At 44.3% G+C, this 24,575-nt stretch overlaps 2 protein-coding genes across 5 annotated transcripts in view; both read right to left on the reverse strand.

The window, feature by feature from the left end:
- The window catches only part of Matcap2 (microtubule associated tyrosine carboxypeptidase 2), a 55,792-nt gene that overhangs the window by 26,018 nt on the left and 5,199 nt on the right, over positions 1 to 24,575 (reverse strand). The window contains exon 1 of one of the 4 annotated variants that reach the window (XM_052188813.1): positions 8,916 to 10,157. The exons of 1 other annotated variant lie outside the window; for it this stretch is intronic. In XM_052188813.1, coding sequence (XP_052044773.1) covers positions 8,916 to 9,384 — 469 coding nt within the window. In that variant the 5' untranslated portion in view covers positions 9,385 to 10,157. Of the gene's footprint in view, positions 1 to 8,915; positions 10,158 to 24,575 lie in introns of those variants that run through there. 2 more of the 4 variants (XM_052188814.1, XM_052188816.1) reach the window with 2 other exon arrangements.
- LOC127689306 (40S ribosomal protein S15a-like) lies at positions 13,454 to 13,893 on the reverse strand. The gene has a single exon (XM_052188817.1). It carries the CDS (start codon positions 13,876 to 13,878, stop codon positions 13,486 to 13,488), a length of 393 nt encoding a protein of 130 aa, XP_052044777.1. The 5' UTR covers positions 13,879 to 13,893; the 3' UTR covers positions 13,454 to 13,485.

Genomic DNA, 24,575 nt, shown 5'->3' on the forward strand with positions numbered 1-24,575 from the left:
TAGACAGCAGATGAAAGTTTAACTCTAGTGTCTAAAGGATAATATAAAAGTATGAACTTGTAAGATGCAGATCAGAGTGGGAGAGGGTCTGGGGGAGGGAGGGGGTGGGGAGAGGGCTGCTCTTGCAGAAGATGTGGGCTTCACATCCAGCGCCCGGATGGCAGCTCACACTACCTCTAACTCCAGTCTCAGGGGATGTGATGCCCTCCCTCCTCTGCCCTCCACGGGCAACAGGCATCCACATGGTAACCAAACATACATGCAGGCAAAATGCCCATAAGCATAAAATGAAATGAAATGAAATTGATGTAGCAGTTTAGATTTTACAAGTTATGTTGAAGATGAACTGTACAAAGAAGTCATTTAAGATGTTAAAGATTCGACCAGCCCAACGTAGGAGGACAAATAATATTTTCATCACAGGCTGGTTGGTAACAGTTTGTCAGGAGGATCAGACTTTGGTGTCAACAAGAGATAGTCAAAACTGGGCTAGCAAAGCAGCCGAGCTAACACACCCCAGGACAAGGGCAGTGCTCCAAATGCTCAGTGACAATGTCAACGTCCTTAGAGGGACACACATTCAGAAGATAAAAAGTCACAGTGGAAGACAAGGAAACAGACACCACAGGAGAGCAAAGGACAGAGGTGAGAACGTGGGGACTGGAGGACTCGGGAGCCCTGGGGCAGAGAGGGAGGCAGCCAAACTACTCCCCAGTCCATCTTCACAGAATCAAGTACATTAAACCATTTTAAAACCAATTCATCAGCCTGGAGGTGGTGGCCTTTAATCCCAGCACTTGGGAGGCAGAGACAGGCAGATTTTATAGTTCGAGGCCAGCCTGGTCTACAGAGTGATTTCCAGGACTTCCAGGGCTATACAGAGAAACTCTGTCTTGGAAAAAAAACAAAACAAAACAAAAAAACACCCCAAAACCAATCCATAAAAATTACTCTGAAGAATTCATGGTTTTTTATATTTTATTGCCTATATATTGTGATTTTTTTTTCTTTTTTTGTTTTTGAGACAGAGTCTCACTCTGTAGAAGCCAGACTTGCCTGGAGCTCAGTGTGCAACCCAGGCTAGCAGTCCCCACCTCAGCCCAACGCTGGGACTACAGAGGTAGCTCACCATGCTTGGCTCTGCTGATTTTTTTTAAAGATTTATTTATTATTACGTTAATACACTGTAGCTGTCTTTAGACACCAGAAGAGGGTGTCAGGTCTCATTACGGATGGTTGTGAGCCACCATGTGGTTGCTGGGATTTGAACTCAGGACCCCTGGAAGAGCAGTCAGTGCTCTTACCCGCTGAGCCATCTCTCCAGCCCTTCTGCTGATTTTTTAAAAGGTGAATATTCGATGTAAAAATGTGTTGATTCTGAAAACTTACAGTACTCTTAAGACCAAAGGGCTAATTGATTTATTTTATTTAGTCAAAAGTGCCAAGGACATCCAAATTTAAACCTATTAAGGCTGGATGCAGTGGCACACAACTTCAACCCCAGTACTCCAGAAGCAGAGGCAGTGGACCTCCGTAAATTCTAGCGGAGTCCAGCCTGTGTATGAGTTCCAGGTCACCTAGGACCGCATACTGATACTCTGTCTAAAACAAAACAACAGCCCAGCTTTATGATATGCCAGAGCACTTTTTAGCAGCCCTGAGGCTGCAGGTGAACCCTACCTTACCCAGCATGGATTGGTGACGCCCTGGATCCGCCACCCCAGCACCTTGTAACAGTGTAGCTGCACACTTGGGAAAGAGGTGGAGGCAGTAAGATCATTCATTCAAGGCTCTTAAGTATACAGTGTTGGAGCTGACCTTAAGCCTCAAAAACCAAACCAAACCAACAAACGCTAAAAGGCTAAAGCGCTCTCCCACCTCCCTCTTGAGCAGTCCACACCCGCACTTGGGTAAGTCTAACTTCCCGTGGCTCTACTTTGAGAAGCTTCTTGGCTGTGCCTCGCTTCCTTCTAAGTGCCTTGCTTACCCTTGTTTTCAAGCCTAAATCAAAACATCTTTATTTAGCCCCCTCCTGGGAGGGGTTCCTGGCAGGAGCGGGGAGGAGGTAGGAATGCAAATAAGCAAGTGCATAGGGTTAACGTGTGCAGAACTGCAAAGAAGAGATGAAAGATGGTCTATTAAAAACAACAATTCCGACTGCAAAAATAAAAGTCCTGGCCAGTCTTCACGGAGGAGCGGGAAGCAGCAGAGGGGACCCCCAGAGGAACCTCTCCTGGAGTCCCGGCATTTCAGTTCTCTTGTTAATATCGACTGGGGACCTAGGTCCCTCAGTGCAGAGTTTCCCAGTGCAATGGTGAGGCCAGTCCTGTCACAATTTATTTCCAAATCGCAGAGATTCTATTTCAGTTATATTAAATGGGACAGAACCAGAGCTGTCCATGGTGGCTCACGCATCTAATCCTGGTTCTTGAGAGTCTAGGTCAGAAACACTGTCAGGAGTTACAAGTGAGACAGCTACAGGGAAAGACATTGTGCTTCAAAAAACAAACAGAAGTTATAACAAGGGCCGTCAAGATGGCTCAGAGGGTACTTACCATCAATCTTGCCAACCTGAGTCCGGTTGGTTACTGGAACTCCCGAGGAGAGAGAGAATGACTCTCACAAGTTGCCCCCTACTTCCAGAGCACTTCAGTCACTCACAACTCCTTAATTAAAACCTGGAGTGCCAAGAGCCTGTGGCTGAGGTCGTACACCGCCCCCAGGAAGACCCTACTACTGTTTCTTTGCGAAGTGAGCGTAGCATCAGACTGTGAATACATACTTAACCTCATGTCCACAGATCAGTGCCGCTCTGTGCTCTCACTGCAGTAGACATCAGGCAAGAGATGGACACCTTTTCCAAGTGTGGGCACACGTGAGTGTGGGCTCGTCAACTGCAGCACCCCCTACTTCCAGGGCCCAGGTCACACCACAGATGAGAAGGTGAACGGGTTATTGGGAGGGCTGCTGGGAAGTGGTGTTTCCAGACCCAGGGGGGCTGGGCACCATCAACTCACAGTAGCTATGGCTGCCTGCACAAGGTCAAGCCAGTAATGGTTGCTAGAGAAGAGAGACCGTTTTCATTTGTGGTCCCTGGTAAAGTGCTGTTTCTGTACCGTCTAGTCCTGTAAGTATCCTCCACAGGCCAACCAAACATGAAGGGAAGAGGTAGCTGGGCAGAAGGAAGGCCTCAGGAATTGGAGGGGGAGGGGGAGGGAAGAGAAAGTATAACTCAGATCCACTGCAGACACGTGTGAACCCACCATACACAGCTAACCAGGCTAACCCAGCAATAAGAGACAAGTAGTGTCACCACATTAACCTTGCTTCTCAGTATGGGCACTCTGATAAACACACTGCATCTGCCAACAACACAAGCCTCGGACGTATCTAGAACAGGAGAAAAGGACACTCAGATTCCTGGCTTCCTCCCCAGTCCTGTCAAGGACTCTCTGTAACACTGGCCTAATCATTAAACCCATCGGGGCTCTTGTTCCTATCTAAAAGCATGGAGGAGAAGGGACACTGCTTGGTAAACAAGAGTTTCACTGCTGGGACTGGCTTAGGTTTCTGAAAAGTTATAACGTCCTAACTCGAAACAAGCCCAGCAAAAACAACACCTGGTGGAAAAATACCAGCCCCGGCAAACTTTGGCAGACAAAATGGTGCTTCTCTCTTTTCTTTTTGTTTTGCTGTTCTGAGTTTATCTTCTCCCTTTGTTTTTGGCTCAGCATCTTGTTACTTTGCTTTTAAGGTGTTGTCTGAGTGAATGTATGTCACCTGTGTACAGGTACCCTCAGATGCCAGAGGAGATGATTCCATCCCTTGGATGCCTGAGCTCTTGTCCTTTAAAAATCAGCATGTGCTCTAACCTGCTGAGCCATCTCTCCACCCCACCCCATCCCCCTCACACACTGCCCAGCTTTTTTTTTTTTTTTGGATACAAGGTCCTTTCTGTACCGCCCTGACTGGCCTGGAACTCTATGTTGACCAGGCTGGCCTAGAACTCGGAGAGCTGTCTCTGAGTACAGTTCTGGGTTTTGAACCTAGGGTCTTGCATATACTAACTAGCTGTTCTGCTACTTAGCTATACCCCTAGCCAAATGAAAATTTCATGATGCACTAATACTTATTATAAAACCTAACAACTTGGGTTAATGTTGCAAAAAGGACGCAGAACAAAAGAAAAACCCCATGATATCCAAAGAGAAACACTTTAATGTTAGAGTCTCTTAAACTCAGATGAAATCTATCCAACAGTAGAAAGGATGCTTTAACTTATCAGAACACCAGAGTACTGTGCAAAGAAAATAAACTAAAGCCACCAGTGCCAACACTGAGAAACATCAGAGAATGTTGAGTAATGGAAGCTAGATCAAGGGAGAACTCGCCTACATTTACATGTAGTTCATGGACAGCAAAGCTGGCTTAAGGCTCCTGTGCGCTTCAGCATTTAGGAGAGGCTGAGATGAGGGGCCAGCCTGGGCTATACAGTGAGTTCCAAGCCATTCTGGACTAGAATGAGAACCTATCTGAAAAACAACAATACTCCACTCAGGCAAAAAGAAAACAGAACAGCAACATTCAAGGCCCAAATTCTCTAGCCTGCCTTCTCCAGTGTCCCCCTCCCCAGGCTGCCTTTCTGTTTCCCCTTCATAAGCAGGGAGGAGAGCCAACCGACTGTAAGCAATCCCACACGCAGAGTTCAGAGTTTTGCTGTTGGGAAGGCCATCAATACAAAAAAAATATATAAAACTGTAACCATGGTAGTTACATTAAGGTTTCAGGAGAGTCTGGTGCAAAGTGAGAGCTGACCTACTAAGTGTTTTCTGATGATGGATAAGTAACTATTAGCCAGACATCCCTGGGGAAGAGGCCTTGGGAAGGAAGGACGATCTGAGGGTTGACCAACACTACAGGGGTGGGAGACTGAGATGGAGAGGTGGAGTCACAGCTGTGGACAGTTTTCTCCTAAAGCTCAGGGAAGATTTGTGTCTGTCGTTAGTTATGGTCACTGCTTTCTCTCATCACCACCATCAGGGCTAAGGTGCTTACAGATCCCTAACCACAGAAGCAACAAAAAATAAGTGTCATATTAGAAGGCTCTTATTAGGGTTGGCAAGACTCCATGGGTAAAGGCGCTTGTTGTCAAATCAACTCACAAAGTAGAAGGCGAGAACTGAACCCAGAAAACCATGCTCTGACATTCACAGTCGCACACGTGCTGTGGCATGCCTAGTACCCCCCACCTGCCCCATCTCTCTCTCTCTTCCTCTCCTCCCTTTCCCTCTCTCTCTCTGTCTCTCTCTCTCTGTCTCTCTCTTGTTCTCTCTTTCACTCTGTCTCTGTCTCCCTCTCTCTCTCCCTCTCTCTCTATCCCTCTCTCTGAAAGGAAAAACCAAATGCTGTGAGTGTTGTTGTCACTAGGGTAACGCCTCAGCATGGCGGCCAGCGGCTCACAGCTGGAACCCTAGCACTTGGGAGGCAAAGGCAGAAGGAACTCACTGCAGCTGAGGCCAACAGGGGCCACACAGTGAGACTCTTGTTTCTAAAAACTGAGAGGAAACCAAGCATGGCCGGCTCGGGCTGTTATGCCCAGCACTCTGGAGGCTGGGTCAGGCAGCTCACACACATACACACACACACACACACACACACACACACACAACAAAACAACAAAAACCCTGTAAGTCAACAACAAAAACAACAACAAAAATGTAAAACATGACCCCAAGTTCTGGGACACGGGGGATACACGTGTGAACCACAATGCTAGGATTCTCAGAGTTGTGTTTTTTGAGACAGGGTCTCATAGACCCCAGGCTGGCCTCGAACTCGCCATGTAGCTAAGGATAACCATGCACTCTTGACCCTCCACATGCCGATACTGCAGGTGCACCCACCACGCTGAGCTGCTTGCCCGAGGCTTGATGAAAAAGAAAGCCATGAGACACTGAGGACACTGGGTGTGGTTCCCAGGAGATCCTGGAGACAGGACCCTGTGAGCTCCACAGCAGTCACAGCCACAAAGTGAGCCAGTGTCCAAGAGGGGAGCGGAGGGAGGGGAGGGGAGAGCAGAGCAGGAGAGGTAGGGGAGGAAGAGGGAGAGAGTTGTAAGAGGTGAGCTAGGTATGGTGTTGCAACTTGTAATCCCAGCACTCAGGAGACTGAGCCCAGAGGCCACTGTGTACTATGCAGAAAAGACAAACAAGCAAGCAAACAAACAAAAACGGAAAGAAGGACAAAGGAGCAAGGGGCAGAGGTGGACTGAGAGGAGAAAGAAGGAAGTTTCTCTGGCTCGGTGCCATTTCTAAGCAGCATGCTTTTCTCGGTGTCACCTCACCCTCCAGTCAGTACACCTCACTAGGATGTCGAGTCTACACCATAGCACATCATGACTAAGGAAAACTCGGGGACCATCCCAAGTCACTTTACACACACCTGCTTCAGTTTTGGAATATAAAAGGCCATTCGACATTTACAGCTTTTTACCCCGTTTGAACGTCTGACTCTTCTCTGACCTCCACGTCTTGGGTGGCAGGGTTCTTCGTGTGCACTGCCACACCCGGTTCAGATGGGACTGGGTACCAGAAGCAAGGTTGCCCACGTGTTAGGCAAGCTTTCCCGCTGGCCATATCCCCAGTGCCCCGCCTCTTTACATTCATGTTGGAATAGGCGCGCACAGTGAGTGAGCCAGGAGGACCTTGGACTTGCAGTCTTTCTGCTGCAGCTTCCCAGTAGCTAGGGTTATAGGCCCGTGCCACCGGGCTGGCGTAGTTATTGCTATTTCAAAGAAAAAAGGAACATATTTTCATCAGTATTCTTATTACGACCAAGTTCTACTGGGAGGAAACGAGCACCTGAGGCACTGCAAAGTGAGGGAAAGCCTGGGCAGCGCTGGACACGCTCGTCAGTCAAAGGGTTTGGGTGTCGCATTCTCAGTTATTGAATGACTGATATGTCAGCCTAGACAACAGGAGCGTCTGCGTAATAAATTAATGATGATAATGATGATGATGATGATGATGATGATGATGATGGAAACCGCTTTGTAACAACAGTGAATGTTTAAAAGTACTAGACACAAGTCTCCCTAAGGCTGGTGTTTCAATACCAAATTACCTACATCAGAGAATGCAAGAGCACGGTGGTCTGGTGCTTGGACTTCATTGAATTCCAGGGAAGAACTGATTTAACAGGAGCAGGTATTCTAAAAGAGCCCACCCGCAAACCCACCTCTCCAGGAAGATATCTGTGCTGCAGACTCTGTACACATCTTATTTTCTAATACTATATTTTAATCATACATTATACTAATATTTTAATCAAACTCTCACCACAATGACTTTCAGTTTGGGGGGAAATAATTTTAATCGGTGTAGTTTCTAAACCCAGTGACTCACATGGTGGCAGAATCAATTTTCTTGCAGGCAATGGTTTTGACTGGATGATAGGGAGAGTGTTTTGCCACCCACAGGGCATTTTTAGTTGTCACAGTTCTCTGTGTGTTAAAAAACAGTCGCTCACAATAAAGAATTAACTTCTCCAATATTAAACTGCTGAAGTTGAGAAGCCTTGCTCTATATCATAAAAAGGACTGGAAGTTTTAAATTACCTTTTTTAGCGCACAAAAGAATGCATCTCTCCCTGACATTTCCTGTTTTGGCCTAGCTTATAGTAAGCAAGCGCTCGCTCAGCCTGGCACAGCAGGGCTCACGCCGCTCCCTGGCTTAGTCAGCCGGTCCCACAGCCTCACCCACAGGTAGTTGAGTCCTCCTCATATTGGCCCCTCTTCTGCCAGACTGGATGTTTTAAAGCAGCTTTTTACATTGTATTGTTTTGGGGGGTTGTTTGTTTTTAGAGACAGGGTATCGGTGGCTGATCTGGAACTTGTTGTGTAGACTAGGCTGACTTTAATCTCACCTGGGTCTGCCTCTGATAATGTGTTTTAAGATCAAAGAGTAGTATCTACATCAAATCATAATTTTAAAAAGCCTAATGCCGATTTAAGTGGCCTCTAAGATTTTGGTTTTTATAACTGTCTGTTTCCTGTCACATAACAGTGGAATAATCTGTAGTTTATCGGAATTGCACAACAATAAGTTCTGTACTTTACAATACTGAACAGCAGATAGCATCTAAAAATTAAGATTAGAAAGTATTTTCACTTAAAAATAATTTAGTTTTTCAATTTAAAAAATTCTGCAATAACATCCAATGAATTGAGTTTCAAAGTACCATGATGAAACCTCTTACTTTGTATGCTAACCTAAAAAATGATCTTAGCTATTTGATGTCCATATCTTAGCACTTGGGAGACTGAGACAGGAGGGTCATGGGTTCAGGACAGCTAATTCGGAAACCTGGTCCACTGGGTACTGCAGTAGCCTGGAGCTGAAAGTTCTGAGCTCATGTCGACTATGCTCTGGGAATTAGCTATTTCCCTTTGTACTGTTGTTTTGGTATCTGCCCTGAAGAAATGTTTTCATGCAGAATCAAATACTGGGAAAACGGCTCTGGAACTGTTCAATATTACTAAAGATTTAAATATGGCTAATATGCATATCCAAAAAATGACAAACTTTACAACCTTGGATCTAAACACCTGCACTTATTAATAACATCAGTTCAAAATGTTTGATAATAAATGCAAACAAAACATACACAACATACACTGAAATGTAGAGAAGTGTTTCCTTAGCTGATTTTTTTTCCTAAACAGTCAAGCAAATATAACACCTTACTACACGCCTAAAATGCTCTGGAATCGGATTGGACTCTACACTCTCTACATTGCACAGCTCTTGCCCCTTCCCTCTGCTGGGTTACCGCTGCGCGACTGCTCCCAAGTCCCAAACCCAACGGTCTCCACCCGCTGCAGCCGCCGCACCTGGGCCAGTCAAGCCTGCACTCACCCGTTACGCGAAAAGACTCCAGCATCGTCCCGCCAAGGCCAAGGCCCAGGCCGGCGGGCCGCACCGACGAAAACTCCCGTACGGTAGCTCGGGACCAGATAGGGCAGGACCGGCAGCGCAAGGTGGAGGACCACGACTGACACAGAGGCTGGAAGGCGCTCTGGCGGTTCCACCTTGCCTCAGCGCTAAGAACCCGCCACGGTGACGTCGCTGCAACCCCGTTGCTAGGAGACGATCCTGCCTTCTTCCCGCACTCGGCGCCACCAAACACGCTCGCCGCTGGAGGCGCTCCTGCGACTGACACCCTGCTCATAGGGAGAGAAGGGAAGCGAACTACAACTCCCAGCGTGCACAGCGCGGACCCATGCGAGGAGCTGGTCCGCAGAGGCTGGGGTGTTTGGGTGGGGAGGGCGGGATCTGTATGATGGGTGGGGAGAGCGGAATCTGTATGAGGTTCAAGGGGCCTCATTTCATGATGGCAGCGGGAAATAGAAATGGTATAATAATTCTTAGTTTTAGTTGGCCAGTGCAAATTCAGACCCCCTTTCAGCTAATTTACATGGTATGAAATAAATAGGACGATTTTAGAAGAAAAAGTAGATGGCCAGGTATGGTACAGGCACACTCCTGTAATCCCAACACTTTAGAGGTGTAGCAAAGAGCATCAGGGGTTCAAGAGCATCATTGCTACATAATGAATTTTGAGACTATTGACTATACAAGAATGTCTTTTAAAAAAGAATAAAATAAACAAATACGATATTTAATTAAAAAGGAGGTCTGGAGAGATGGCTTAGCAGTTAAGAGCACTGGCTGCTTTGCAGAGAACGGGTTTGTTTCCTCACGGCAGCTCACAACTATCTGTAGCTCCACTTCCAGCATGTCCCATGCCCTTGGGCTCTCCCCAGGCCCATACTCGCAAACACTCATGACATACACACACAGTTTTTTTTTTTAAAAAAACTAAATTGAAAAAGGAAACAGACTATGGGTGTAGCTCAGTTGGTGAAGTGTTTTCTTAGCTCTCACAGAGCCCTGAGTTTAATCCCATGTACTGTACAAACCTGGCTGGGTGGTACACATCTGTAATTCCAGCACTCAGGAGGTAGAAGCTGGAGGATCAAGATGTTCAAATTCCTCTATGAGCTTGAAGCTACCCTAGATTACAAAATTTGACTTGTGTACCTATCTTATATATGTATATATCTGGGGTTGCATGAAGGGGTTTTGAGAGGGAGAAGTTGATAATGAATAATTAAATCATAAAATTATTTATATTTTGTTTGTTTTTCGAGACAGGGATTCTCTGTGTAGCCCTGGCTGTCCTGGAACTCAGTCTGTAGACCAGGCTGGCCTCAAACTCAGAAATCTGCCTACCTCTGCCTCCCACATGTTGGGATTAAAGGCTTGTGCCACCACTGCCCATCTATAAATTTATTTTAAAACTATTATTTGTATACATAGAATTTTGCCATTTTAAAATATGAAAGCAAATTTTCACTGAGATGGATGCACTTGTTTATTTTTACATAATACATAAATAATTAATCTCAGCTGAAGATTTAATAATGCAGGACACAGAGTATCTTCAACACAGTGTGTGTGTGTGTGTGTGTGTGTGTGTGTGTGTGTGTGTGCAAGCACTGTGTGCCATAATATGTGTGTGGACATATTGTAGGAGGACAACTTGTAGGAGTCAGTTCTCTCCTTCCACCAAACTCAGGTCGTCAGGCTTGGTGGTAGGTGCCTTGACTGCAAAGCCATCTCACCAGCCTGCATCTTTCACAGTTTTCAGGGGTGATTTTTCTTTTTCATTTTTGTAATTGTCAATGCTGAGAGTACCATTTACATAAGCACACAGTATAAAAGCACAGAGGTAAGCTCAGTGATTTTCAGAATGATAGAAATTCTGTCCTAATCCTAAGACCAAGTTCATTTCAGTCAAAAAAGAAAACTCAAATCAGCACCTTTTTTGGCAGGGATTGTGGTGGTAGTGACAAAGCTTCATGTAGCCCAGGTTGGCCCAGTAGTCACTACACAGCTGAGGATAACTTTGAAGTCCTGACCCTCCTTCTCTCCTTGGCCACTCAAGTGCTGGGATTAAAGGAGTATACAGCCTCATACAGCTAAAACAATTGTTTTTAAAGATTATTTTAAAAAGGTTTAACGTGGTCTTTAAAATTTTCCTTGTGCATATGAGTGTTTTTGCCTTCATGTGTATCATGTGTGTGTCTAGTGCCCATAGAGGCCAGAAGAGGGCATCAGATTCCTAAAAACTGGGCTTCAAATGCCAACGTTTAAAACAAAACATTCTAAAACAATACAATCTAAAGATATATCAGGTACTTACATGCTGAGGAATGGTGGTGGGAAAATATTAAAACCCTTTGTTTCCATAATTAACCCATCGAGTTGTGTTTCCATAAGAGCAGAAAGCTTATATAAACACTGCCAGTCTTAACATCGAATCGGGTGGAATTCAAGCTGAGCTGTTTCAGGAAGCATTCGCTAGTGTTGATGGGTGACACGAGATACAATAGAAAATACATATTTTGTGTTCAGAGCCAAAGCTGCAGTGACATCACTTGCTGCAGCGCCGGTGAGCACTGCCAGAAATGCTCCAGATTCAGTACATTTGATTGGGAATCAATCTTTTGTCCCGAATGTTTTACTGTTGACAACCCCACGTTCAGTTACATGACCTCATCTGGGGTCGCAGCCCTCAGTTTCCGAAGCTGAGGCCTGGATGATCCTTGTAGTCTCACCGTGACTCCAATCGATTCCTGCTGACGTGAGAGCATGCCACCCTGCTCATGAACTAACGCCCGTGAGGTTCCTTAGGACTTAGCTCTGCTCACCTCTTTGATGTCATCTCCTACTATGTGCTCACTGTCCTGGAGACACACTACACACTGTTCTACCACAAGGCCTTTGTCGTTTGTGATTCTTCCTGCTTGGAATGCTCTCCTCCAGGCTGTCTACAGAACACCTTCCTCACTTCCTTCAGGTCTTGATCCGAATGTCACTCTTCTGAAAACCACCCTCTTCATATTTCATATCCCCTTTCTTGGCTTTATTTTCCCTTAGCATTTATTCAGCATATTTTGACCTATAGTTTACCAGATTTCTCCCCTATTTTGTGTACCCATTCATAGAACAAGCAATGTTTCTTTCTTTAAGGCTATAGAGATTAAACCTAAGGCCTCACAGATAAGAACAATATCTGGGGCTGGAGAGATGGCCTGTTAGTTAAAAGCACTGACTGCTTTTCCAGAGGTCCTGAGTTCAATTCCAGCAACCACATGATGGGAACTCTGATGCCCTCTTTTGGTATAAATAAAATGTGAGACCCCACTTTATACAGTGTTACTTGTATAACTAAAAATAAATAATATTTTTTAAAGAAAGAACAATACCTGGAGAGTGGGGAGCTGAAGGGATGGCTCAGCGGTTGAGAGTATTTATTGCTCTTGTAGAGGCCCTGGGCACAGTTCCTGGCTCCCACCTGCAGCTCACACCCGGCCGTAGCTCTAGGGTGGGGAGCAGTAGGAACAGACTTTCAAACAGAGTGATGTCAAGTGGGTCTTCTGATGTGCCGTGTTTCGGCTCACTCATTTTCTGAACAGGTCCTGAAACGCGTTTCTCAAGTTTTCTTTTTTTCTTTTTCTTTTTCTTCTTTTTCTCTTTCTCTTTCTTTTTTTCTTTTCCTTTTTCCTTTCCTTTCCCTTCCCTCCCCTCCCCTCCCCTCCCTCCCTCCCTCCCCCCCTCTCTCTTCTTTCTTTCTTTCTTTCTTTCTTTCTTTCTTTCTTTCTTTCTTTCTTTCTTTCTTTCTTTCTTTCTTTCTTTTGGTTTTTTGAGACAGGGTTTCTCTGTGTAGCGCTGACTGTCTTAGAACTCACTCTGTAGACCAGGCTGGCCTCGAAGTCAGAAATCCATCTGCCTCTGCCTTCCAAGTGCTGGGATTAAAGGCGTGCGCCGCCACCACCCAGCGTCAAGTTTTCTCTGAGTACTTTTCTTCTCATGTCTAGTGTGTAAAGTTACTGTAGCTTCAGGACTTTTTCTCTAAAATGAAAACTTGTGGGTAGTCAGGCAGTCCTATCTATACCTATGACCCAGCCTGTTGCCCATTTACATTATATTCAACAATTATTCTCTGAAAAAGAAAACAAGGAATGTCCTAATGGAGCTTTTTCAGAACACAGATCAAGAATGGAGTGTGAGAATTCTGAGTGTTCGTGAGAAAACTCCAAGATATCAAGAAGACGGTCTTGTGACCTCAGTTTCTCAGAACTCAGAACTGCTCTTGGAATGTGTTTCCATGCTTCTCCCAGGTGGAGTGGAGAGGAGAGAATTTCCTCAGCTGGTGTTATTCACATGCCGCTATGGGAAACCTTGTTTTCGCCATGTGTAGCTTGGCCTTGGGATTGGACATCTTACTTATATGATACTTCTTATCCCTGGAAGTATAAGTTGTCTGATGCTCTAAATAAAGTTGGCTATTGCCTGAGACTTTACTCCACCTCACTTTTTTTTTCACAGTCCATGAAGACTTTTTATTTATGCTTTACATTTAAAAAAAAAATCCCAGGATTTTCCCTCCTGTGTGTGTTCGTCTTGCCTCTTCATGGTCCATGATGCCAGCCGAGGTTGTCAGTACAATGAAACCAAACTGCCGTGATGGGAGCAGATTGTTCTGCCATTTCTCTAGGTCTTTGAGTTGAACATCAAATCTAGGGCTTATAACTCCACACTTGTTCAACCTTCCTGTGAGGTTCACTACGATCTTCCCAGCTCTGTGATCATCAATGATCTCGAATTCACCAATGTAGCCGTGCTTCATCATCACAGTCAGGAACCGAACGATGACTTTAGAGCATGGCCTGATGAGGACCTGGCGCTTGCCTCTCTTCTCGGTGTTGTTGATGCTCTTGAGAGCATCTGCCAAAACATTCATTCGCACCATGGTGACGGCGAGGGAAGATGGCAGAAAGAACTCCACCTCATTTTTAGGACCTGCTTTACTAGTTTTATGCCACCAACTAGAGTGTTAAGCAGAGGTGTATAAAGTCATGTGACCACAGCCTGTGCAGTTTACTCTGAATGCTTTTGCTGGCATGCTGAACCCTTGTGTCTGCTTTCTTTATAACTCATTAGCTGTTTTGTTTTTCAGGGCTAGCTATCCAATTCAGAGCTTTGGGTATACTTAGGCATGCACTCTCCCACTGTGCTATGTCCCAACCCCATTTTTATTACATTTCAAATTACCCAAAATGTATATACTTCATGGATTTTTATATACAGGGGCCTGGCTTAATGTTTTTAGAGTATGGAAGGAACTTACTAACTAGTCAAGGAGATTTGAAATACTGACATCATTACATATATGAATATATATGTGCATAAGTATATATTATACATATGCATATACAAATTAGAGTAGATACTGAAAGCATACTTCCTCTTCATTGTTCATCAGTCTTAAGGACCTGGGGGTTGGGGTAGTAGTGGGAATGCCTTTAATGCTAGCGCATCAGAGGCGGAGCAGGCGGATCTCTAGCCAAGCTGGTTATATAATGTGTTCTGTGTCAGCCTGAGCTACAGACCGAGAACCTGTCTCAAAACAAAAACAAAAATGAAAAACTAAAGAATTCTAAAAGTGGAGCGGGAGAGATGACTCAGTGGTTAAGAGCACTAGTTGCTGTTTCAAAGGACCTGAGTGAGTTCAATTCCCAGCATTCAGGTTCCAGAGACACCAACATTCTGCATAATGAAATGCAGACAAAACATTCATACGAATGTAACAAAATAAATCTTTTTAACAATTGTAAAAATGGCTGAGTGTGGTGAGGAATGCCTTTAATCTCAGTACCAGGGAGGCAGGGACAAGTGGGTCACTTGTGAGCTTGAAGCCAGCCTGGTCTACATAGTAAACCAGAACTACACAGTGAGACTATATTTTTCAAAAAAAAAAGAATTGTAAAACTGAGTTTGATACCTTCGTACTTAGCCCATTTAGAATCTACCTCATTCTTGTTTTTTATGTTCACCCTACCAATATTCTCTTGTATTATCTTTATCTTAAATATCTTTAATAAGTGCTCTATGAAGACATGTCAATACAATTAAAACATTTAAAGTTATGTTTCACACGTATTCTTCAGGCACTTGCTCACGAACTCATGAACACAGAGTTGATCTGTTCTTGGCTACAGGGCTGGTTTTCACTGCTCCAGCATGTGACTAGTCAGCCTCATAAGTCTGTGCACCTGCACTGCTATTCGTTAATTCATTCTGTGCCTGCTCAGGGTCTGTGCTGGGGACAGGGTCTGCAGCTGGCCTGTGCTGCTTTCAGTCACGTTGTTTCTACACACTGCAGAGCAATGAACACTTCCATCTTTCTGAAAAGCCTTCTTTTATACCTGTTTCTACACGAACAGTTAATAATGTGATAAAGACTGTTTTAATTTCCACTTACTTCTTCAATTTTTCTCCCTCTCTGACTCTCCCTCCCTTCTTTGTCCCCCCACTCCCTACCTTCATATTTCCTCCTATTTATTTCTTGTTTGTTTGCTGGGGGTTTTGTAGTGTTTCAAGACGAAGTTTCTCTGTCCTGCCTGTACTAGAACTCACTCTGTAGTAGCCCAGGATGGCCTCAAACTCACAGTTGCCTGCCTCTGCTTCCCCAGGGCTGGGATTAAAGGTGTGTGCCACCACTGCCTGGCATCCTCCTTTATCAAAGCATTGTAAAACAGAAAAATCAAGGTTGTATTAAAATTAAACCAGGTGTGTGATTACTAATGCCCGTAATCCCAATATTTGGGAGGTAAAAAGAGGATTAGAAATCCAAAGTTATCCTCTACATAGTTTGAGGCCAGTCTGAGCTTTAAGACTCTCCAAACAAAGAAACAAAACAATAAAAATCCAGCCAGACTCTGTGAGATTACAAACCCATAATCTCAGTGCTTGGGGTCCAGAAGCAAAGGGATCATGAATTCAAGACCAGTCTTCACAAATGGGACCCTGTTTCAATAACAATATCTTTGTTGGGTGTCTCAGTTTGGGTTTCCATTGCTATGAACAGACACCATGACCAAGGCAACTCTTATAAAGGGAGACATTTAATTGGTGCTTGCTTACAGGTTCAGAGGTTCTATCTATTGTCAATCATCAAGGCAGGAAGTCTGGCATAGTCCAGGAAGGCATGGCTTTAGAGAAGGAGCTTAGAGTTCTACATCTTGTTCCAAAGAGAACCAGGAGAAGACCAGACCATACAGGCTAGACTTAAGCAGATATATGAGACCTCAAAGCCCCACCTCCCCTGGATGTTCTGAGTTCAGGCCCTGGAATTCACAGTAGGATAGAACATGGTCCCACAAACTGTCCTCTGACTTCCACATTTGCATTATATTTGAATTTTGTGATTGAGAAACGAGGCCTTAGTTAAGGCCTAAAAAGAAGGGACGAAGAGAAATAACCAAATAAGGTTCTCTATTTCAAAACAAATCTATCTGGTGTCAAGTCGACATAAAACGAGCCAACGTAAGCATGTTGAGATTTGTCAAGTTCCTCTTCTGCATCCACTGGGACGAGGGTGGGATGTCTGTCTCTTTTCAGTCAGTTTGGTACTTATCACGGTGGAGCTTCCAGCTTTGGCTGTGTGTGCAGTCTTCAGCTTCTCCATGCTTGGTTAGGCAGCAGAGGGTGGTTCTTGTCTGCCTTGGCTACAAGTCCAGTGGCTTGTGCTCATTTCCTCGAAGTGTTTCCTAAGATGTGGTCTGAGTCTGGTTCATGGAGGTTTGAGCAGCTCAGACCTTGGTGAGTTTGATTGTGGAGCTGCCTGGTGCTGTAGTGACCTACACTTGGAACAGCTGCACCTTTAGATCATGCAGCTGCTTCAGCAACTGCTCCTCCTCACTGCCTGTTTTTAAGTCTTTAATCTGGTATTTTATGTTGTACTGTGGGTTTGTTTTTGTTGTTGTTGTTTAAATTACATGTTTTGAACCAAGCTTGAATTCCTTAGGGTGAAATCAACTTGCTTGTGATGTTTGTTTGGTTTTGTTTGAGGCAGAACTACTTAGTCCTGGTGGATGGTACTCATGAGATCTGCTTGTCTCTGCCTCCCAAGTGCTGGGATTATAGGCATGTGTCAGTGTATGTGATCAGAATCATAATCTTGAATTTTAATTCATAAGTAATCTATGCTCATCAGAGATTGGTTTGTGGTCTCCTTTTTTGTGTGTCATCATCCAGTTTGGATAACAGATTGTGTTTGGTAGTGTACTTTGCCTTTCTTCGTTTTTATTATTTATGTGTAGGACACATGAGTATGGGAGCCCCAGGAAGCCCGAAGAGGGCGTCAGGTCTCAGATCTCATGGAGTGCTTACAAACCACCCAAAATGGATGAGGAAAACACACTTTTAACTGCTCAGCCATCTTTCCAGCCCCTGTGGGGAGTCTTTTAATTACTGTTTTCATCCAACCATCTTCCTGGCTATGGATCTTTTAAAGTTGTTTTATTCTTCTGGCTTGATTTCAATACATTACACAGCTTTAGAAATATAACCATTTCTTCTAGTCTCTATAGTTTGTTGGAAACTATAAAAGTATTCCCTTATGATTATCTGTTGTAACAACTCCCTTTTCTCTAATTACATTAACCCAGGCCTTTCTTTCTCTGACTAGGTTTTGATAGCTAAAGGTTAGCCATCTTGAGAACATTTTTCAAAGAAACAGACTTTTGTCTGCTTAATTTTCTGTATTGTTTTATAAATATCCATTAATTTCTGACCTGAATTTTATTTCTTGCCATAGATTGCACTTGAGTATGACTTTTTTATTTTTGGTGCTTTGAGGTACATCATTAGGTTATTTATTTGGTATTGCTGTAATTTTAAAAAATTAAGTTTTTTTTATCATTGCATGCGTATGTGTGCCTACAGTGCGTGTCTAAGAACCCTTGGACGTCTAAGAAGAAGCCACGGAGCTGGTTTTCTCCTTTTGCCTTTACATGGATTTGGGAGAGTGATTTGGGGTCACTCATCTTTCACTTATCACCTTTGCTCACTGCGCCACTGCACCAGCCCTCTCTCTAGTTTTAATGTGATCATCTCTAACTAAATACTTCCCTCAGCTAAGGGGGAGGGACTATCTCAGTTGTCACCAAGAGATCTGGCAGAGTGTGATCTTATTTTCTTTGACTCCGGGAATTTCAGTGCCTCTTCTCTGTGTGGTGACTGGTTCCTTTAATCCTAACACTTGGAAGGCAGAGGCTTCTTGTTTTTGTTCTGAGGCTTGCTTTCTGGCATATACTGGTTTTGGTTTTTTGGGGTTTTTTTCTTTGTTTGTTTGTTTGTTTGTGTTGTTGTTGTTGTTTTGTTTTGTGTTTTTTGGTTTTTTTTGGTTTTTTTTGTCTTTCGAGACAGGGTTTCTCTGTGTAACCCTGGCTGTCCTGGAACTCACTCTGTAGACCAGGTTGGCCTCAAACTCAGAAATTTGCATGCCTTCCTCGAGGCAAAAAGCCTCCCTTCACAATCACACTTAATTCATGCATCACTGTTTGGAAGCCCCTGCATTTTTTATAAACTATTTTTCAAGACTGAAGCATACTCAGAGAAGCCCTGCGAACCGAGAGGGCTGGCGGGGAACTCTGGCAATGGCAGCGGTACCCTGGAGCCCACGCTGACCCGGCAGCCTTTCGAGCTCACTTGTTTTGTACCCTTACCTTTATAATAGAAATATTTCTTCAAACAAATCAAATGAAGTTCTTGGTTAGATGCTCTTCTCTCTATTAATAATCATAAACTCGAAGCTGCTTAACAGCTTTTAAAGTCTTCCAAATGGGGCGCCTGCCACATAATTAGGATCACCATGTGAGGACTGCTTGACTTGCTGTTGTGAATCACACAAATATACACAGACCTTCCCTTTCCACTCAGTTTTAGGCAGCACTCCCGTTTAATGTATATCCCAAGACCATTCTTCTTCATCCCCTGTGCCTCAGACAAAATGCTGAACCTTCCTGACCTGGAGTGTGTGCACGTATATATAAACACTGTACTATAGTTTGGAATTTTCAGTCATTTCCTCATAGAGAGGGGAGGAAGAACCACCCACCCAACCATACAGAATAATATAAATGATTATACAATTATATATATAAATCAGATGGCCCACAGCAATTTCACAGCTATCAACAGGTTACGCGTATGATGAGTGTCTCCTAGCTTATCTACCTGAGCTAGGCATAGTTGCACATGTCTTTACCACCAGCCTGTCTGCCCCAGAACGTTAAGGTTAAGGCATGCAAGACTATGGTGGACTCTTTTTTTTCCTCTTTGCATTTGTATGAACTTTTATATTTTTTTGTATGTCTGAACTCATGTCAGAATAAAATGGTTAATGTGGGTTGAAAGTGGCATATAACCTTACAATTGACTACACAGAGATTTCTAAGACATAAGCCACAGCTGCACTTAGACTCAGATATTCAAGGTGATGATGGGCAGGCATCCTAATGTAGGCTCCGGGTAAGAAAGCTGTTGACCCATTGGCAAGGCAGCCCGAAGTTAGTTTGGGGAAAGGGTGGAGAAGTGAGAGCTCTTCTTGGCATTAAGAACTACACAGAGTGGATAGTAAGACTGTCTCCATTGAGGAAAGATGTGGAATGCCAAATAGGATGGGGACAGGGATTCAAAGGGATAAGAATGAAAGGATTCTGAGTAACTGTGACGGCCCAATTGGCTGAACAAATATGAAATGGAATTGGCTCAGTGTCTTATTTATTTGGGAAATGCTCATCTTAGCAAGCCAGGCACAGTAGAAAAGCAGGTTAGCAGCAGACAAGTTAATTCAGCAACGAGGACAAAGCACTACATTGTGTCACTGAAATGGTTTCCCTTGAGTTCTAAGGAAGAAGCAGGCGAAAGAGCAGAGGCTGGGCAGCACCAGGTGCGATGGCACACTCCTATAATCCTGGCGTCTGGTGGGTGGGGAGGAAGAGGATCAGAACTTCAAGGCTAGCCTCAGCTACATAGGGAGTTGGGAGCCAGCCTAGACTATATGAGACTCTGACTCAAAACAAAACAGAGGAAAACAAAATAACTAAATAAAATTCATTCTTTTTCTGGTTGTTTTTGTTTTATTTTGGTTTTGGTTTTTTGGGGGGTTTTTTGTTGTTGTTGTTGGTGGTGGGGTTTTTTTGTTTTTTGTTTTTTTTTGGGTTTTTTTGGATTTGATTTTTTTCGAGACAGGGTTTCTCTGGGTAGCCCTGACTGTCCTGGAACTCACTCTGTAGACCAGGCTGGCCTCAAACTCAGAAATCCACCTGCCTCTGCCTCCCAGAGTGCTGGGATTACAGGTGTGCGCCACCACTGCCCCGCAATAAAACTTATCCTTCTGAAAGTAATCTACATTAAAGTCGTTGGATCACAAAAAAAAAAAAAAAAAAGAAAAAAGAAAAAGAAAAAGAAAAGAAAAAAGAAAAAAGAAAACAAGTAAACATCATGAAACGAAATGGGACAAGGTGTGAGGAGGAGGAAGACCAAAATATATACATTGCACAATGTGTCACCATGAAGACCACTGTGTATAATTAATATCTGCCAATACAACAGTAGGGAGGAAATCACCTGATATGGATAAGCCCTCCCAAGACTCAGCCCACGTGCTCCTACTAAATGCAGTAAAGGGTAAGAGGCAGGCCCTGTCGCAGCTTCCTGGAGGGATTGGGCTGAGCCGGTGGGCCGAGCAGGTGGGGCGGAGCCTGTGGAGCCCAGCTGGTGGGGCCAGTAGGAGCTTCCTCATTCTTTTCTGCTTCCTGGCCCTGGGTTGAGTGGCTTCGCTCTGCCACAATCTCTCAACATGATGTATCATTAGATATCAAAGAAATGGGCCAACTAATCATAAACCCTTGAAACTGTGGACCAAAATTATGGTACTGGGGGCTAAACGTGGCATTTCAAGCATGCCAAGCAAGCATTATGCTAATAAACATATCCCAAGCCCTCTCTTTTATTTAACATTAAAAAAATTTTTTAAAAAGATTTATTTTTTTTATATATGTGAGTACACTTTAGCTGTCTTCAGACACTCCAAAAGAGGGCGTCAGATCTCATTATGGATGGTTGTGAGCCACCATGTGGTTGCTGGGATTTGAACTCAGGACTTTCAGAAAAGCAGTCAGTGCTCTTAACTGCTTAGCCATCTCTCCAGCCTCCCATTAAAATATTTTTATTCCCAAAAGAGCCAGAGACCATCTAACAAGCACACCCAATGGTAACACATGAGAAGACTTACTTTGAGCAGGGCTGTCCCAGAGACCCCCAAACATCATAGGTGATGGTTGTTGCCCTTGGTTTGTCCCCAGAGGTGAGAGACAAGTCCTGATTGCTAAATCAGGCCCAGGGCCCTGAGCTGGAAGTGGCCCTAATGCCTCCTCCCTGAGGAGAAGCTTTTATGGCACCAGAGGATGCCATGCAAGTGCTCAAAGGAGGGAAGCAAAGCACTGTCCTACCCAACTGACCCGTGAACCACAGCACCACCATGGCAGAAAGACCTTACGCGCAGTAGTGGCACAGATCTTGTCAGTAACCAACAACTCTCCAATTAGACTAAGGTTTGCTCAACAGGAAGGATATCATGACTGGAACTGGAAACCTACTACCCAAGGCTAGTGAAGTCATCGATACTGGAGAAAACCTACAACCACTACTTTATCAAATCAGAATAATTGTCAATTACATTCTAGATACTTGTCCTTATACCCACATATAAGTATAGTTCTAACCTCTCATCAAGGAAGCTTCGCTTTGCAACAGTGCCCATTACGGAAACCACAACCAATCAAAATGTAGAGTTGTGCACTCTAGTTCCAACTGATACATCATCTACACTCAACTCCTGCACGGAAAGCTCAGGAATCATTGCAGAAGAGTGAACAGAAAGACTGTAAGAGCAAGAGGAACAGGGAGTTTGCTGTGAGAGTCGGAAGCTACATCCAGAAGCATGACTGCCTAAATACGAGGTGAACAGAGATGACGCCAACAGACATGCTGACATCTCTTGGTGAAGAGGGAGCCCAGAGGCCTCAATCCTATACAAAGACCTATAGGCAACTAAGGAGTGCTGAGAGCAGGAGAAATAGTCTTCCCTAGACAATAGCAAACCACTGATCACTCAATACCAAATGGTCAGCCCTGAAAACATATACATACAGGTAACATTATACAGACTGCACAGGTTGTATGCAGACATATATGCATGTGGTAACAATTAAGAAAAAAGAGGCCATAAATTTGAAAGAGAGCAAGAAGATTGTATGTGGAGTAGACGGTTTGGAGGGAGGAAAGGGGAAGTGATGTAATTATATCCTCTCAAAAGAATTAAAAATGTTTCCTTATTATTTCTGTATGTCTGTATAACAAGTGAGCACATGCGTCCTAGAGCAAGCTGGTACAAGTCAGAGAGGACACTCTGGGGAGCGGCCTTCACTTCTGGTAATCATACTTGCATCAAGGGGCTAACAACATAAGCATTTAACCTGCTAAGCCATCTTGCCAGGCCCCCCTCTTTTTGATGTGTGTGTGTGTGTGTGTGTGTGTGTGTGTGTGAGAGAGAGAGAGAGAGAGAGAGAGAGAGAGAGAGAGAGAGAGAGAGAGAGAGAGAGAGGGATGGAGGGAGGGAAGGGGAGAGGAAGAGGGAGAGGGAGAGGGAGAAAAAGAGAAAGAGTCCAAGACAGACAGGAACAGAGCAAATTCTGTATCCCAGGCTGACTTAGAACTTACTAAGTATCTTTGAGACCTTGTCTCAAAAACAAATCCACTGTAAAGCAGCAATTCTGGGTTAGGGATAGGGTATTTTCAAATGTGGACGAGAGTCCAGGTGCCATTGTGCATGTAAGCAGGTAGGAAAGAGGCAGTCCAACAAAGATGGCCGCTTCGAGGAATAGCAGGGGCAGTGTGTGTAGGAGACTGCTTTCTGACATTCATCAGAAAATGATGCTTGAGAGATAAGTGCCAGCTGGGGTGGACTGAGGGGCTGGTGCTGCGGTTTGAGTGAGCACATCCTAAAGCATATGCTGAACTTCATCCACAGGGCAACCCTGGCCACAGGTCACGGGCTGTGCCCTGATCCAGACTTATTCACATAAGTGAATGTGAATATTTTTAATTTAAAATCCTTCGGGGGGAGCACTTTATTGTATGTGTAGGAGTGCTTTGCCTGCATGTATATGTACCATGTATGTGCTTGTCTGGGTTGTCACGGAAGTCAGAAGAGGGTGTCATATCCCCTGGAACTGGAGTGGCAGAAGGCTGTGAGCCACAGTGTGGGTGCTGGGACCTGAGCTCAGGTCCTCTGGAACATGCTCTTATTGCACTATTTCTCCAGTCACAGTTCAATATCATGTCTTAGAAATGGAGCCCATCCATTGTTCTGGTTCTGAAATTCAGGAAGACCATCACCAACTGTGGAGTCGGGACTTTAGGCTGCTGAGTCTGCCCATAGAAACAAACTTATAGGCATTCTCTCTCCCTCAGTGATGCAGACAGAGACCAGATTAGACCTGATTAGAAGTAGATAAAGGCAGGGCTGAAGAGATGGCTCAGTGGTTAAGAGCACTGACTTCCAGAGGTCCTGAGTTCAAATCCCAGCAACCACATGGTGGCTCACAACCATCTGTAATGGGATCTGATGCCCTCTTCTGGTATATCTGAAGATAGCTACAGTGTACTTATATATAATAAATAAATTTTAAGTTTTTGAAAAAAAGTAGATAAAGCAGTCTTATTAGGAGGCAACTCTCAGGCTCACTGATCTCCCAGGCAGAGGTCAGTGAAATCATGCATCTGGGTTAAAGCAAGGGGGTTTTATAGAGCTTGGGGAGGAGTGTTGAAGTGTCAGCCAGGAGCTGAGATTGTGTCCATATATGGTAAAAAACGGTGTCTCTGGGCAGGCCCTCTTGATAGGCTGCCAGAAACTGGTAGACAAGGAGTAATAATATGCCCTAGCAGGGGTGGGAGTGGGGGGATAATGGGGGGGTTAAAGGAGGGCAGATGGAGTTTACCAGCTTGAGCAGGGTATCAGCCTTCCAGCCTAACATAAACCTCTTTAAAAATTACTAAAGTTTGGCCAGACATGGTAGCACATGCCTTTAGTCCTAGCATTTGGGAGGCAGAAGCAGGAGGATCTCTGTGAGCTATATAACCAGTCCCAGGGCAGCTAGGAAAATATGCAGACCATGTCTCAAAAACAAACACAATGACTCACTTTTGCTATTTTGTCACAGCAGAAGATGAGCTAACACAACCGGGACTACGTCAGACTGGAAAGCAGAGAAAGGAAAGTGAACTGGATTTTATGGTCAGGTTAATGAGAGAAAGGATGGCCAGGAGGTGGTGGCGCACGCCTGTAATCCCAGCACTCTGGGAGGCAGGGGCAGGCAGATTTCTGAGTTTGAGGCCAGCCTGGTCTAGTGAGTTCCAGGACAGCCAGGGCTACACAGAGAAACCCTGTCTCGAAAAAACCAAAAGAAAAAAAAAATGAGAGAAAGGATGAATTTTGACATGATAGAAGACCATGAAATACAGTAATTTAAATATTTAAATTGTAAATAAATTTAAAGGAAATGTATCTTTGATGCTCAATTAAAGGGTGTGAGTACT

The sequence above is a fragment of the Apodemus sylvaticus genome, chromosome 7 (genome assembly GCF_947179515.1).
Source record: "Apodemus sylvaticus chromosome 7, mApoSyl1.1, whole genome shotgun sequence".
In the NCBI taxonomy this organism is placed as follows: domain Eukaryota; kingdom Metazoa; phylum Chordata; class Mammalia; order Rodentia; family Muridae; genus Apodemus; species Apodemus sylvaticus.

What these genes read in the sequence shown, in the direction of transcription:
- LOC127689306 (XM_052188817.1), bottom strand. Translation starts at nt 13,878, where the DNA reads ATGGTGCGAATGAATGTTTTGGCAGATGCTCTCAAGAGCATCAACAAC.